Raw genomic sequence first — 16390 nt, 5'->3', positions numbered from 1 at the left:
AGTCTCCAGCCTCACCAATGGGATCAGTCAGTGCTTTACTACTGCCTTTGACTTACAGCTGTCACGGTGAGTCTCTGCCATAACCAGAAGTTGTTGTATCTGAGGGAAGTAGAGACACAAAGTACCACGGTTCTGAGAAGCCATTACTCAGATTTACCTGCCCAGTTCACAGTGAAGTTTATTAAAGTTGCAACACAGGTTAAAAAAAGAATACATACAGATGTCTAACAATGCATTGTCATTTATAGCACACTGAATGTATGTGACAGAACTAGAGCCCACTGTAAGCCGCATTATACAGTGCACCTTGATCAGAGGCAAAGACTTCTGAGCTAATTATAATGACTAATCACAGGGAGCTCTAAGCTCTCACTCGGCCAAGTCACAGAACTAACCAGGGCTGAAAACTGAAAACAAGAGTTTTAAGAGCAACTCATTAAGCAGCAGGAACCAGCTATGAAGAACAAAGCATTCCCTCTACCTAGTATTAATTCCAGTCCTGCCATTAATACATCTGCCAGTGCATGAGGCAGCTATTACCTCCCCATACAAACACTACATGTGCCAGGCAGGGAAGGAAGCCACAGGCTTTGGCTGCACCAGAGACTTGTTTGTTTACTACAGCATTCAGGTTTGGGAAGGGACTTCTTGTACTATTTGAGGAACAAGAGAGCTCTGAAACCCTGCCTTGGGATGAGGTGGGATGGGATCTCTGCACCCTTCACAGGACAGGCAGGTGAGCTGAAAGCTAACTGTGGAGCCATGCAGATTAAGACATGATCCCTGTGGGGAAAGAAGCTCAGAGGTAAGAGGTACAGCACCAAACCTACAGCTGTGCTCCTGCTAGGGTGCCAGATATAGATTGAAAATTCCTCAACTTAAGCTCTGCTCTCTTTTCCTTTGTCTCCAGTCTGGATTTAAGGAAATTAGAAATAAAATAAAATAAAATAGTGCCAGCATCTACAAGTGACCACCACTTTCCTCATTTGGAAGTGGTCAGGCAGTTCCCCCCCTCACCCTCCCTTCCTGCCTGCCACATAACTGTGTGAGCCTCATGTACTGATGAGGAACAAGATTGGCAGAGGCATTCCCCCAGCCACAGGCAGAGCTACCAGCACAGCAAGGAGAGGCAGAAGCCATCTCCCCTCCCCTGGGGCAGCAGGGACCAGCCTGGCCTTAAGAACCACTTACACCTAGATAGAGTTGAGACAGCTGAAAAATCAAGTTCTGTGCAATGGCATTCAACAGGAGCTCCTCGTCTGCTCTGCAGTACAGGGAGTACAAAGAGGCTGGCCTTGTGGCAGGAGCAGGGCAAGACCAATACAACCCACCATGGAGAAAGGGGCTAAGCAAACTATAACTAGGGGAGGCATCCCCCAGCAGGAAGTTGCAAAGACAAGCCACAGTAGCTAAATCTTTCACGGGGGGCAGAGGAGAACAAGGTCAACCAGAATTTAAAACACTTAATACTACCTGAAAACTCAAGTTAGGAAGTAGGAAGTTATGTTGTAACAAAGCTTAATGGTTTTAGGTGCCCATTCTTCTCCAAACAGACCCACAATCTAATCACATTCTCTAGAATTCATAAGGCTCCCCCTTTTCCAAAAGCCCAACCACCTCATTTCCAAGCATATATCCAACACCAAAGTGGGAAAACAGTTTTTGGAGATGGCGCAAGTCTCCTCAGGTAACAGTGAAAAGATCAAGACACAACAGGTTTGATCAAGAAACTATGTGGCCTCTGTCAGCCCAAACACACTGGTCATTATCATATTTTTGTTTGGTATTTCTGATTAGATCAAACATCCTCATTAATCTCTCTTCTTTCCCAAACACACTGCTGCACTAAGGGAGTTCCTGACTGTTGTGTTTAAGGCAAAGCCATTTGAGGAAATGAGATAGCCTTCCAGGATACCAGTATTTCCAGTAGAAGGAGCGTGGTTGCGCCTTTTCCACTTGCTTAGATATAGATCCCAACATCTCACTTAAAGAGCACACTATTTTTCTGCTTCTTGTTCTTATGAGTCCACTTATCTAAATACCATTTTCTCTTATAGTCACTGGGTGCTCAGTCTATTTGCAAACTATTAAGACTGTTAGGTACAGGACTAACAGTTTTATTTGCAAACAAAGAAACAGAACAAGCTGGCTGGGAGCTGGGCTTGCCAAGTGCAAGTCATAAGGGGCCTTTTAACAATCCCTTGTTAAATGAGTGGCAGTCCCTGTTGTGTAGCCCAATAGGTGCCTCTGCAGCCATGACTCAGCTGCACCTTTCTGGATAATCCTGCCAAGTAGCTGAAGACACAACCTAACCCCTACAACAAAGAAAGAAATACAGCTATTCTAAAGGTGTCAACCATCTAGGGGCTGGTCCACAATAACCTCCCACCTCTGATCCTGAACAGAGGGAGGGTGGCCATGCTTACAGCCAGAGTTGGATGAATGCATCCCAACTCCCCCCAGGCACCTGCCTCTACAGCACACAGCACCACCACCACCTCTTCCCTACCAGCACTCTGATCAGAGGCAGCAGACAGCATTTCTCTCCTTCTCAGCCGACTGCATTAACACTTTGTGACTGCTAGAAAGGTAAGGCTTTGTTTGAAGGTTTTTTGGGTGTTACCCCCTCCCCCCCTTCTTTTTGCAACACTGAAACAACACAGTCTTGGCTGTGAAAACAAACAAGAAGATTGGTTGCACAGGAGCATGCAGTACAGCTAACAGTGTGGGACAGAAAACAGGATCCTCAAGGATTCCACCGACGTGCGGCAGCAAGCACCTTCCAGTAGGCACCTAGATCTGGAAGTACTATAGAGTATTTCCTCCCACTGTTTAAACTGTTAGAGTGTGACAAAGAAATAACAGGAAGAGATCAGTATTGGAAACAAGTCACTGAAGACACAGCTCAACTTTGGATCTCTACAGCAGGACACTGCTGAACTGAATCAGCTTTTCCTCATCTATTTCTACTTTGCAAAGATGACTGATAAAAATGATATTCAAAGACACACAATATCATGGCAGTAAAAAACGAAGTTATGAGGAAGAAAGGAATATAAAGTTATAGTGCTCTAAAGAAGAAAAAAAATGCTGGTCTGCCCTCCAATACACACCACAATGTGGAACAGATCACTTCCTAAAGGGAGAGGCTTAACACTCCTCAAAATTATGCAAGCTTTCATCTTCCTTTTGTATTCCCTGTGCGTGTGAAAGCGCTCACTAATGTTTTCTTCCTCCTATTTTCAATACTCCAGCAGCAAGGGCATATAAATTAATAAGCAACAAGTAAAATGGTCAAGTACAGTATTAGTATTTCCCCATATGAAAGATTTTTTATTTAGCTTTAGGATATGCAATGTTTCCTGCCACCAAGTTTTTCCATTAATAGGACATGTGGGTTTCATATATATAGATTAAAAGAATCATAATAGTTTTCTGTCCTCAAAATCCTGAGTGTCTCAGATGGAGAACTCTCAAGAAATGCTGACTTGGTGATAACAGCCTTTGTTCAACATACACAATTTTCAGGTGGAAGTCAAATATTTGACTATGAACTCTAATAAAAGAAGGCACAGGAGAGTTGACAGCAAATTTTCACATTATGTTTGTGAAACAGAGTCCAGACAGGGAAACTCAGCTGAAGTACAAATTTTACTGATTCTAGCAAGCTCTGGCACAGTATTTTCAACCCAGAAGTTTGCCTGTTCTCCTCCCCGGTTAGTTACATCAGCTCATCAAATACAAATGTTACTTCTGCACAAGCCTCGCTGTTAGTGAACAACTACTCTATTACCAATGGTAAGAGAGTTGTAAATCCTACACTAGAGGAAACAGACGGGTGACTTGTTTCTGAGAGAACTAGAGAAGCAGGGATCGGTGCAGCAAGAACTGTTTTCAAAGGGCGGCGTGGGACAGGAAAGAAGGCAGGCAGTGAGGAAGCCATAGGCCCTACCAGCACCAGGCAGGCCTTGCCACCTCTAAAGGGGCAGCCGAGGGGCTACGAGCCAGACTGCCAGCTTCATGCATCCACAGCCCTTCCCTGGCCACACAGGGCATTAAAAACTCGCTGGGTTTAAGAATTATGCCAAAAAAGAAACACAATCCTTCATCATTTTCCCCATCTGCTCCAGAAAAGGACAACCACTGTCCTCCTCCACATCGAGAGGTCCTGAGCAACCATTCTTGTGTGAACCCAGACAAAAACTGTGGAAGCACTCCACTTTCAGCCCCTTCAGCTCAGTACTTTTGCACTGAAGCTATTACATTCATGAGGCCCAAACTGGCATCCCACCACTTCTCTGTACTCTAGCCATAGCCTTGCCTACCTCTCTGCACACCCCAGCCTCACACAAAGATTTCAGGAAAGCTTTCCTTATTTACCTGCTCTTTGCCACAGCTACCTTGTGGCTCAGAAATAAACAGAACAAAATGCTTTCTCTGCCCTTATGCGTGGGGACAGAGGAACACCCACGTAAAAATGGTGATGTAAGAGTCAGCACTACAAATATACCTCAATCTAACCAAAGTTATAATTGAATTCATTATTTTATTCATTAAATTCATTGCGTATCTCTCTTTCTATATATATAGAGACACACACAGACTCCCTGTTCTATGCCATGTTTCACCTCACACACAGCTGGAGCAGCAAGTGCCCTGTGCGTTTTATCAGCTAGACAATCTGAAGGTGAAAGCCACCAGGACTCCACACCAAGTAACCCTCAAATTTTAGGATCTTTTGGTCAAGCAGTCCCTAACATTTCTACCAGGAAACAGATACAGTGTCTTCTGATAACACCATTCCACACATTTAACTTTGAAATTATCAGCAAGATGGGCCAATTTTACAGTTTCATTGAAAGGGTCTCAGTGCAGTGTATTCAGATTTGCTTAGGGTTTCTTTAAGGCTTATTTAGGATCTGCTTTCCTAAAAATAGCGAGAAAGAGGCACATCAATAAGCATACCACAGCCATTTAGCTTCGAGGACTGAGAAGTCACAGAATTCAGGGAATAATTCAATGAAAAATTAATCTCAAGTAATTTGACAGGCAACACTGGCTCCAGTACATGAGCAGACAAAAGTTCACCTGAAGCTTACTAACTGAAAAGTATACATTTTAAAAAGAAAAAGGAGGGGGGGGCAGGGGGGGGGGGGGGGGGGGGAAGGAGGAAGTAAAGAAAGGATGCAGTGCCCATTCAGGTCACTAGAAAACTGCTTGTGTACTTGAGGTGGATGTACTTAAGGCTTGCTGCCCACTGTGCAGCCAAACCAGCATGCCTGCTGAAGCTGTGCTGAGGTGTATTTACTCAGAAAAAAAGGTGGTTTCTCCACATCACACACTCCCCCGCCCTTTCACTACACACAGTGAAGAAAGTAATAACCTATGTATAGGTCACAGCACATCTAAAAGTTAAAATCAGAACAATGTATAACTGAACACATAACAGAGAGGAAGAAGCATGCTGTACACCCCCCCCCCCAGCCCCCACCTATTATGTTAAAGAAATGAATTGCACAAAAGAACATCATTTACAGTGGTGACCGAAAAGCCCAAGTATTGTTGCAATACCTGGCTGATAGCCAGCACGATGTGCGTGGTGCGTTACAGTGATGCTGCATTTGACCTACAGAGTGAAAAAACCGTGTCAACTGCCGCTAACTACCAACACCCACACAGCTTCTCCTCCTGGTCCAGCAGCCATGGAGCTCCCACGTGCCCAGAGCTTGCATCGGGTTTTGTGAGAAACACAGGGAAAGGAATGGGGAAGAAGTATACTGTAAATCAATAGAAGCAACACCGAAGTTGAGAAAGAAAAAAAAAACAAAAAAACAAAAAAAACATTCACCTCCAGAGAGTGTTAACAGTTAAAATAGACATATATGTGCCACATAATAATAAAAGGGCATCCAACGTATTAGCAGGCAGCACGAGGGCGGCCAGGAGGAACGCTCCTCCCAAACGCACACAATAGTTGCTGTCAGGGTTACTCGATCAGGAGCCACCACAGCTTTCCAAATCCTTCTTTTTGTTTTAAGAGAGAGGGACGGCGGATTGCATTAAGTTTGGGCAAGGCGAGGGACAACTCCGAACGTGAGGTGTCCAGATGGGAGGAGGGCTTTCGTAGCCTCAGCCCAGGTCACAAAGGAACAATGCAACAAAATTCGCTTACATTTCAAACTAAGGAGGTCACCGGGCTGTCTTTATGCGCCCAGATACAGCCGAGATGCATCACCAGTGCCGTGCAGCCAGCACCTGCCTCTCCGTACAGCCACAATTCCTTTGTCTACTCAAAATTTGCTCTCCTACCACTTTAAATTAGCTTACAAAGCGCTGCAGCAGAATAGCTGGAATGTGAAATATTTCTGGGGGGGAAGTCGGAGGGCTTCATGGAGAGAGAGGAAAAAAATAAAATAATGACAATAAAAAAAATACGGACCGAGATAGGTACAAAGGCATTCATAAGTTGGTTGAACACACGAGTCGGGGAAGGGAGAAGAAAAAAAAAAAAAAAAAAAGGGGGGGGTTGGGGGGGGGGGGAATCGGTTAGCCAACTGCCATCTCCCGGCCGGCAGCCTCCCGCTCCCGGTGCCGCCCGCAAAGCGCCCTCCGGAAAGCATCGGGCTCCGTCCTCGCACCACGGCTCCGGGCAGCGGGTCGGCGCCCCGAGAAAGGCCGAGGGTCAGCCCACGCAGGGTGTGATCGCGGGGGAGGGGGGGGGGGGGGAACCGCGCGGGGACACCGGGGGCTGCCACCCGCCCGCCCTCGCCCAAGTTCCGCCCCCAACGACTCACCGGGGTCGAACTCGGGGACCACCGCCTGGTACTGCGGGCCGACCCTCATGCCGCCGCCGGCTGCGGAGCAGAGAGAGCGTTACCGCGTGCGCCGCGCCCGCCGCCCGCCGCCCGCCAGCCCCGCCGCGCTCACCGTGCTCTTCATCGCTGGAGGAGCCCGAGCTGCCCTCCTCCCAGGAGTTGCTGCTGCTGTTCCCGTTGGGGGCAGCAGCCAAACTTTTGTTATTCCCGTTATTGTTATGATTCGCGCCGGCGGAGGTATTGTTATTCCTGCCCCGCCGCTTCCCCGACACCTCCGGGCCCTTCTCGATCATGGCTGGCATTTGGGGTGGGGGGAAGGAGAACAACGCGGGGGGAGGAGAGGGAAGGGGGGGGGGGGGGGGGGGGGGAAAGGAGTTTAAAAACTGAGGGAGGCGGCGAGCCGGGCCGGGGGGAGGCGCCGCGTGCGGGCGGGCGGGGCGGGCGGCAGCGGGCGGGCGGGAGCCGGGGCGGCGGCGCTACATCCCCCGCCGCGATCGCCCCGAACTTTGAGGCTCATCCCAGCCCTGCGCTGGGACTCCGTTCAACCTGCGTTGCTAGCCCGTCTCTAGGCCCCGCCCACCCGCGCTCCCATTGGCTCAACCTACATTTTGGGAGGCCATCCCGTTCTCTCATTGGCTGTCGCCCGCCGTCCATCGCCAAGGCCCGGCGCTTCCGTTTGTGAGGTTAGGTGGAGGCGTAGCGCCGGGCCGGGCGCCGTGCGGGATCTCTCCGCCCGCGAGTGCCTCTGGGCTGAGGGCTCCTCACAGAGCGCGGCGGGGGCGCGGGCGGGCTGGTCGCCGCACGGCGCGGCCCGCAGGGAACGCCAGAGGCCGCGGGGCCGCCGCCGGCTCGGCCCGGGAGAAGGGCGCAAAGGGACTACTTTCCCCCTCCCCCCTCTCCCCCCGCGGCGGAAGGTTACGCGTGGTTTGAATGGGTTCTATACAAAGCCCCCGGTGCCAGGGCTGGGGGATAGGGGCCGCTGAGGGCACGGGTTCGCCTGCGGGGCTCCGCGGGATGGCTGCTGCTCCAGGGGGAGTGGAGCACCTCAGCGGTGTGCTGAGGGAGCCTCGAGGAAACCTGGAGCGGCTGAGGGCAGGAAGCAACTTTTGGGGAGAGCCGCCAGGGCGGGGCACCGGGGTCACCTGACGGAGCGGGGCGGTACCGCGGGCGCCCCCTGGCGGCAGGGCGGGTAGCGGTGCAGCGTGCGATGAGACGGGTCCGGCCGAGGCTCGTAGCAACGGCCGGCAGCCCGGCCTCTCTTCCCGTCAGGAGCCTTAAAGCTCATCTCGGGGCCCGCACCCCATTCCCCCCACGTTCCCGTTGTGCTAACGAGGCCCCGCTGCGCCTGGCAGAGCCCAGCAGCCCGTGGCCTGGGAGCCCGATGGGACACGGGGGATCGGGGCTGCCGCGAAGCGCCGTCCCGGAGCCGCACGTGAGGCTGTGGTGCTGTTGGGCCGCTCACGTGATGCTCCCAAAAACTGGGAGGGAGCCCACGCGAGGCAGCGGAACGAGCAGCCTCAGTGCCCGCTTTGTCCTCTCCTCCTTCCCTGAGCCGCCCATTGAGGCGCCCCATGCGCTCTGAGCAGCGTTGCCGGGGACCCGGGGCCGTCCCGGCATTGGGCGCAGCGCACCAACTGCGGGCAGCGCTGGGCCGAGGTGAAACAATACATAATCGTGTAAAGCAGCTTGCGGGGCGTGCCTTTTATTTGGATTTTAACTTCTGTGGCAGTTGTTGGGTTTTTTTTTTTAATTATTATTATTTTTTTTATTGGCCCACGCAATTAAACCTGCAGTCTGACTGCAGCGGTTATCTCCTATCAGACAAACTGCCCCGGCCGCTCCCCTCCTCCCTCTGCCATTTTAATCCAAGAGAATTTGCACAGGGGGAGGGGGAAGCGGCCACGGCCGCTGCGGCTCCGCACGGAGCTCTTCCTGCGCAGATCCCAACGCGATGTCGGCGTCTTGGCAGTTCCTCCTGGGGGGGCCGCGCTCACCTCCGCCTGTCGCATTCTCCGTTAAAATCAGGAAAATAAATACGTGTGTAATCATTTCTGAAACGCGTGTTAGTTTATTTCGGAGCGGTGACCTCGATATTTACTTTCTCTTCTGCGCGCTCACTGTGCACCGTGTGTGCACACTGACAAATGGGTAATCGGTTCCTTCTGTGCACGATACATGGACACATAAATATTAAATCGACATGGTATTCATCTACTGCACACACACACAAGTTTATTTACACTCCACTAGTATAACTTTTTCTAGCTCACAAACCCAAACTTTTATGACAGCGACTCTTGGTGTCACTACCTTAACAAATATCAGTTCTAAATCAGGGGATAGTGATGTCCTTAAACCCCAGCACTGGCAGCTGCAAGCATTTCCTGGTGCAAAGTGTATTGCTTCTTCAGTGTGGAATATGTTTTTATGGTACACAGAAGTGTAAGCATGGCAGAATATTTGTTCTCAGTCACTGTGCCCTGATATTTCTGCTCCAAAAACCGCATGGTCAGGAGAGGAACACTTGATTTTTCATTTAAAATTGAGCCTGAGTGACAAGGATTCAGTCTGCCCTACAGGTCCCACCCGGAGCCAGGCTGACATGTATCTCAGCCTTCAGTTCAGGCCTGAAGCTGGAACACAGCTGTACTCGCACTGAGACACTTGCACGCAGCTTTGCAAATCAAGGCCTAATTTTGGGCTTCCTTCACTTCCTCCTCCTTTGCTCATAGCTGTCACCCACTGAAGCTTCAGAATGAAAGTCTGCATCAGTTGCACAAAACATAACATGACTGCAATGTTTGAGTTGATGAAAGCAGTGCATGGCACAGACCCCTCATGCATTGTCTCCCTGAAGGCTTGTGCCACACATAGTTCTCGTAGGAGCAGGCTGCTCCTCAGGTGGTGACAAGAGCCACCACAGCAAAGCCATCACTGGGACAGGAGCACCCTGCTGCTCCCCACCCTCACTGCTCCCCGGGCAATGGGTTGGGAGATGCCCTGGCACAGGCAGACCCTGCCCCATCTCACTTGGGCGCAGGGATGTGTGTGTGTGTGTGTGTGTGTGTGTGTGTATCACAGGGCAGGAAGTCCGAGGTCTGTCACATTACAGCCACTTTGCATGTGTCACAGCCATCGTGCAGGCTAACAGCACTGCCTGCAGTCTGATGGGGTTTCTCTCAAGCCTCTCTGCAGAAGCTGTGGACTTTGATGCTGATGAAGCTTTTTGATTCTAACCATTGAGAAAGCTTTCACGTTTATTTGTGCTTCCTTGTAAACAGTGCTGGGTTTCTTTCTCATCCCAAACCCTCGATGCTCTGCATGAGTGTCCTGACACAGCGTGGCAGATTCAGAGTTTCTCTGGAAGCAAACTGAAAAATTCTTTTCTGGCCATAAAGAAAACTCTGCACCAAGTGTAGGCGACTGTGTACACAGAGCCTGTACACAACACACAGAGTTGTATTTTATTTTTCAGCCCCAACAGTGAACATACTATCTGCAGTTTCTGAATGCTGCAAATGCTAGAAAAGCAAGGTTTGAAGCAACAAACCCAGTCCCCCAGCTCACCTCACTTGCTCTGGAGATACCTGATGTTAAATCTTCATTGTTTTGGAGCCAATGAGGAGGAAACCCCATGAGCAATGAGAAACTCTGGTAGGTGCAGGGTCTTGCTTCCCTGCATGGATCCCGCCCTTTGGCCATGTCCCTACAAGGGCCTGCATGTACCATGAGGCTTGCCAGGCTCCCTAAGGCATGTGGGATGGCTGCGAGGAGTTCCACATCAGCACTGAGTCACCTGAATCCTCTGAGCTTGACTGGGGCTCTGGACATAACTGTAACTGAGTGATTAATCTGCCCAGATATCAAATCAAATGGGGGGGAAAGTGCAGTGTTGTTGCTGTATGTTTGCTGCAGCCAAACAGGTTGGACCAGGCAGGACTGTCTTTTTAAATAATTTACTGAAATTTGGTTATCTTTGTCAAGGGAAAAGCTGCTTGCTTTGCCAACTTTTAAATGAAAAAAATGTTATGGCGGTTAACCCTCTGGGTCCTACAAGTAGAACACAGCTGGAGTAAAACACAGCAGGAATGCCTGGCAGTGAACAGATTCCACACCCTGGACAAAAAGCAAAGTGTTTTCTGCTTATTTCTTGCTTTCCACCCTGACCAGATTAGCTCTGTCTGCACCACGACAGCATTGCTCTTGGCACAGCCGCCTCACTGACAGCTCTCGCAACAAAGGGTTACAAAAAGTAAAACTGCTCCCCTTCGTTGGAGTGGTGAAAAGCTGCTCTCACCTCCTCTGAATTGTGTTTTCCTTGAGAAAAGGCACATTGAAAATGCTTACCCCAGTGAGAACGTACGTGTATGTTTACACGGCCGTATACAGATATGTGTATGTACATATATTTATGTATATACAGATGTATTTGGTTGCTAGCAGCAGAAGGGACAATTAATCACCCTCTGGACTGATTGTTTTTAATACTGGAAGGCTGTTAATCAGGAAAACATGACCCTTAGAACGAGATGTTCATGGAGCCAACAATGTGCGTGTGTTTTTTTTCTGGTGCTGAACTGCTGCTAAAGCAGAGCAGAAATCAGGTTTACAGTCTTTTACGTTAGAACTTGCTCCAAGTTTGACAACTTCAGCTAGAATTTGGAAAGAATGTACAGGAGCTGATGTCCAGTTCTCTTTGGTTTCAATGGGACTTTGGTGTTCAAAAGTCTGGAGGCATTTAGATTCCTGAAGATATGAACAGTTACTATGTGGAAATTATATAAAAAAAAATAACACTTCTGCTGAAAAATCCCAAGGGCCATCTAATTTCATTTTAATGTAACTAAAAGACCTTAAAAATCTGTCCTTAAATCTCCTGCGCTCCCCTGAAAATTCTTCCTTTCAGCCTAATTTTGGAGAGGGAGCAATAAAGGCAAATTTTAATCCAAATTTTTATTTCCCTGAGAGAAAGGCTCATATCCTGCAGCAAGGCGGAAGCTGGCAGAAACAAAAAAACAAACACAAGGAGGGTGGTGGTGGGGTGAGAGGATGCAGGAGGAGGGCCATGTGGCAGCCTGCAGAGACCAGGGGTCTGCAGCAGTGGAACAGTGTGTGGGGCTGGCACGGCTCCTGGCTGACCCCAGAGGAAAAGCACAGTGGGCTGGCAGTGGGGAGGAGAAATCCTGCATGGGCAGTGGCTGGCAATGCCAGGAGGACGGAGCAGACATATCTTGAGGAGGGCAGAGCTGTGAAGAGCTTCCCATCCAATCCCAACCCACTAAGGTGTAAACAAAACCCCCATTATTTCATTTTGGTCACGAGCTTTCTCATAGCTCACAAAACCAAGGGGAACAGGAGTCACACATCTGTGCACTGAGAGCTTCCTCAAGCAGGGATCAGGTTCCCAGGGCATATGGCCTTCCCTAGCACCCTGTGTTGCTCTCCTTCCTCTTGGGAACATCTCTCTGCTAATTAAACATGAGGTTGCTGCAGAGCCCTATTTGTCCTTGATGCCCAAAAGCAAGCTGATTTCCTTAAGGCTTTGGAAATGCACCTCCTGTCTGCTCCCCACCCCACACCTCTGAGCTGCCAAAAGAAGAGAAAGTAGAAAGCAGTGACAGAGTGACACGGGAGCATTAACCCCCCATAGCTGGTGCCTCCTTAGAGAAACTGAGCCTGTATTACAAGGAAGGGCAGGCAGGCATCCTTTTCCTTCCTGAGGAGGGGGCACTTAGCAAAATCAGTGCAGAAAGCCTTGGATATCTGATGGCTTTGCTCCACTCCATTCTGTGTCTAGGTAGAGAAGATCTATATCAGAACAGGAGCATAAGTTGCAAAGAGAGTCATCATTCCTTAGAAAAATGAGGGGATGAAGATTTTTGTTTGGGAGCTGCTTCATCATAGCAGTGACTGCAGTGAGCGCAGAGCTGGTCCGGAAGACACCACTCACTTTCTATAAACTTCTTCAATTTCTCTCCGCCGTCATCTCAGCAGTGAGGCAGCTGGTGTGGTTAGATGTCAGGAGATGGTGTTGTGGGGGACAGCTGCCATGGTATTTAAGGTGACTGGAGTTTAGAATGAGAAGTCCACACAATCCCCTCCAGGGAGCTCTGTGTCACAGGACCCGCTGGGAGAAAGATTGGATGCCGTACAGTCAGGGGGTTAACAGTAAATGCTAATGCAGGTTTTTTTGTTTTTTGTTCATTTGTTTGTTGTTGTTGTTTAAAAAAAAAAAAAAGGTTCACAATACAATTCCTTGCACTTCAGCATTTAAATCAACATTTTCTGGAGTGGTGGAAGCAGCTTTCCTCAGGAGCAGTCTGGCATTCCCATGGGAAGGGAAATAGAAACTCACCTGCAATTGCTCTCCTAACATGTAGTCATAGCTTCAAGCTAACCTCTCTAAGAGAGAGTAGAAACTCAGAGCTCCAACCTTTGCTGTAATATGCTCTCCTCCATTTATTCCGCATGTAATCTGGATATTTCAAATGCTGCTGATGGCTGGGGGGAGGAGCAAGAAGTCAAAGCTCATTCTTCACTGCTATTTATATAAAGAAACACTTCAACACATGAAAACCTGGAAAAGAAAAGAGAAAATCAATGCAACCTCAATTTGGCAGCAAGTGAGGGATTAATCAGCAACTAAAACAATTTGAGAAAATGCCACGACTTCAGTTGCATGGGCGTAAACCTTCAGTATACAGATCCAAACCTGCTCAGAGGCACCGGGTGGCTCTGGGTTAATCCCGAGCTGAGTTCCAGGCACAGGGAGCTGCCCCCCCTGTCCGTGCCTGCAGCACAGGAGCGATGTTAGAAATGACTGTTTCCACACTGGCTGTCATGACTTAGAAGGAACAGCCGCGGCCTGTTGCTTAAATGTGAACAATATTCTCTCTTTTTGAATGTGGATTTTTCATACAAGGGGAACTAATGGCTCTCCCAGAGCAGTTCTGGTCTATCTTGTCAATTTGGTTTCTAGTCATGCGTGCTAAGTGAATTTTTATAGCTGAGCTAGGAGTCCTTAAAAACAGGCCTTACACTGGAAATGCAGATGTGCCTTGCTGTGGGTTGTGATAGGAGAGCATCCCCACCCCTGGGGAGCCAGAGCCTGGAAATCAGAATTCCCTTTTTCGGTGCAGAGAACGTGACTCCCTGGCGCTCTTTCATCTGCACTGAAAGGCAGGAAGGAGAGACAGAATTATCCCCTCATTACAATAATGCTCCTCACACTTTCCCCAGCTACTCTCTGCAGGCGTTAGCAGAGGGCCCTGGCTGCCAGAAATGCCAAATACCTACAGCTCCAGTTAAAAGCAGGCAGAAAGCAGAGAGCTCAGAAGCTCTGCAAATCAGACCCACAGAGAGTTAACCAAAGGCTTTTGTAATAAAAATAATTAATTAAAAAAAAAAAACAAAACAAACAGACTCAACTTTATTCTTTACTGAGTGACTTTATTCTTTAAAGTGAGAGCTTTGTTTTTGAAATAAAACTATATTTTACTGTCTGATTCCTCTTATGGCCTCCCCACTGTAAGCTGAACAGCACACAGACACACATCAATACATTTACCTGCTTACTTCGCTTCTGGAAAAGACAACAAACAGTCTCAGTCATCTTCACATCCAGCAAAAAAAAAAGAAGCTGACTTTTTCCACCCAGTCAGTGCCAATTAAGATGTGAAATGCAGATGATCTGCTATTCAGTAAATGTCCCAATCACTCGTGTTGTGCAGAGTGGATACACGCCCACACTCAGTGGCAACCTGAGCCTATTCTGACACTGGTAAAAGCGAGAGAGTAGAGGCTATAAAACCTTATTACTTATTTATTTAAACAGCGTAGCCTTCCTTCATCTCATGTCTCCTTATGGAAAACCCATGTGACAAGTAACTTCACAGGACGACACCATCCGCAGGCACACCGCCTCCACGGGCATCGCTGCCTTTGTACTGATGTGCAGCAGCTGGGGATCTACCGGAGCATTCCCGGCAAGCACCCACCTCTCCAGGCACAGCTCCATGGCTCCCAGCAGCTGCCCCACGCCCTGCAGCCTCCCGGTGCCGCAGCAGCATCTCCTCCCTCCTGCAGGTCCATGCCGAGCGCCCACTGCCCGGTGCTCGCGCAGCAGAGAGCCAGACCTGCACCAGACCCTTCGGATACTTACAAAGGAAAATCTTAACAGCATCTGTGAATAGAGTTTAAGAGAAAGGAACAAAATAATACCACTTATGTTAACAGATTGAAATGGTAGCTATGGTGACCACAGACAAAGAACAAACCGTTTTGACTGAATTCAGTCAATTCCTTCTGACAACAAACTGCAAGAAAAAGCAAACTTTTTAAAATCCATAACGAAGCCATTACAGCAAATCCATTTGTCTCTGTTTGTCTTTTTTTGCATTTTACCTTTTACTGTCAGCTATTGCACAAAACCTGTTAGTCATGAATATAGTCAAATGCATTCAGTCTACCAAAAATGGGGATTTTCTTACTGTAAAAAAAAAAAAAATAATAAAAAAATAAAAAATTCATTGTCTGCATTTTCAAAACAAAAGGCAAGGAAGAGTTACTGTAAAATGACAGACATTCATAATTCACAGCATGGGTTTTGCAGAATCAAGGCTTGTTTGTAACAGCTGGATTGCTTTCCCTGTCCTGATGTGCAACCAGTGCCTGGAGCTACTCCCTGCCCTAGGGGTGTACTCTTGTGCCAGATTTCTCCTCAGCCTGGTGGCTGCCCTTCTGGCCAAGCCTGGGTGAGTGCAGCTGAGCTGGGAGAACATGGGGAACAGCAAGGCAGGAGCTGGAGGCTGATCCAGTGGCAGCACAGCACAGTTCTGGGAGTGATGTGGAGCTGCCCACGTGCTTGTCAGCTTCCACCCTGAGAAGCTACAAGGGGCCAGCAAAGGATGAGGAGGAAAAAGAGGAAGAGGAGGAAGAGGCTCTGGTGTGAGCATCAGGATGGAGGCTACAGATCTTGGGGAGACATCATCACTGCCGATCCATCCTGAGACCACTTGGGTATTCCCAAAGCTTGCTGCCAGCAGTGCAGAGCTGCTGTCAGCGTTGTGCTTAATCTTTAACTCACTGTGCACAGTGCCTTCCGCAATACCCTACAGGCTGCAACATCCACCCAGTATAGATTTGTAACATAGCCATGCTTTTGATGCTCAGGAGCAGTAACTAGATGTTTCTGCAGTGTGCTGACCCTCACAGCCCTAAGCCAGCATTTTTGTCTGCTTAACTTCATCATTCTCTAAAGTACACCTCCCAGCAAACCAACAAATGAGCATAAAACCACAAACATTATATCTGTCACAGGGCCAGATGGGGCTGCTGCCCACAGCAGGACAGCCCAGCCCTACAGCCCCACTTAGGGCCCCATGTTGAGGCCTCGCATGTCTTCAATTTCACTCTAGCCTGTTCAGAGGGCAGGTCTGTGGGGGGAAGGCAGGCAAAAAGGAAAATACCACTGCTCGCTCATGTGTCCTTTTGATATCGCCTAGAAACAGTAAAAAAATAAAAATACAAAATAAAAAAAAGGTTCATTTGATTTTCTGTGCAGTAAACCCTCACTA

General features: G+C 48.7%; 1 protein-coding gene across 1 annotated transcript in view; it reads right to left on the bottom strand.

Annotated features, from left to right (window-relative positions):
• RCOR1 (REST corepressor 1) overlaps positions 1–7117 on the bottom strand; it is a gene marked incomplete at both ends in the record, with an annotated part of 79164 nt that extends 72047 nt beyond the window's left edge. Inside the window, 2 exons of the mRNA XM_079537243.1 lie at positions 6795–6854; positions 6928–7117. Of these exons, the coding sequence (XP_079393369.1) occupies positions 6795–6854; positions 6928–7117 (250 nt within the window). The remainder of the gene's footprint in view (positions 1–6794; positions 6855–6927) is intronic.
• Between the last annotated feature and the right edge of the window lie 9273 nt (positions 7118–16390).

This window comes from Tetrao urogallus, assembly GCF_951394365.1.
Source record: "Tetrao urogallus genome assembly, chromosome: 6".
In the NCBI taxonomy this organism is placed as follows: domain Eukaryota; kingdom Metazoa; phylum Chordata; class Aves; order Galliformes; family Phasianidae; genus Tetrao; species Tetrao urogallus.
This window is presented reverse-complemented; position numbering and strand designations above follow the sequence as displayed.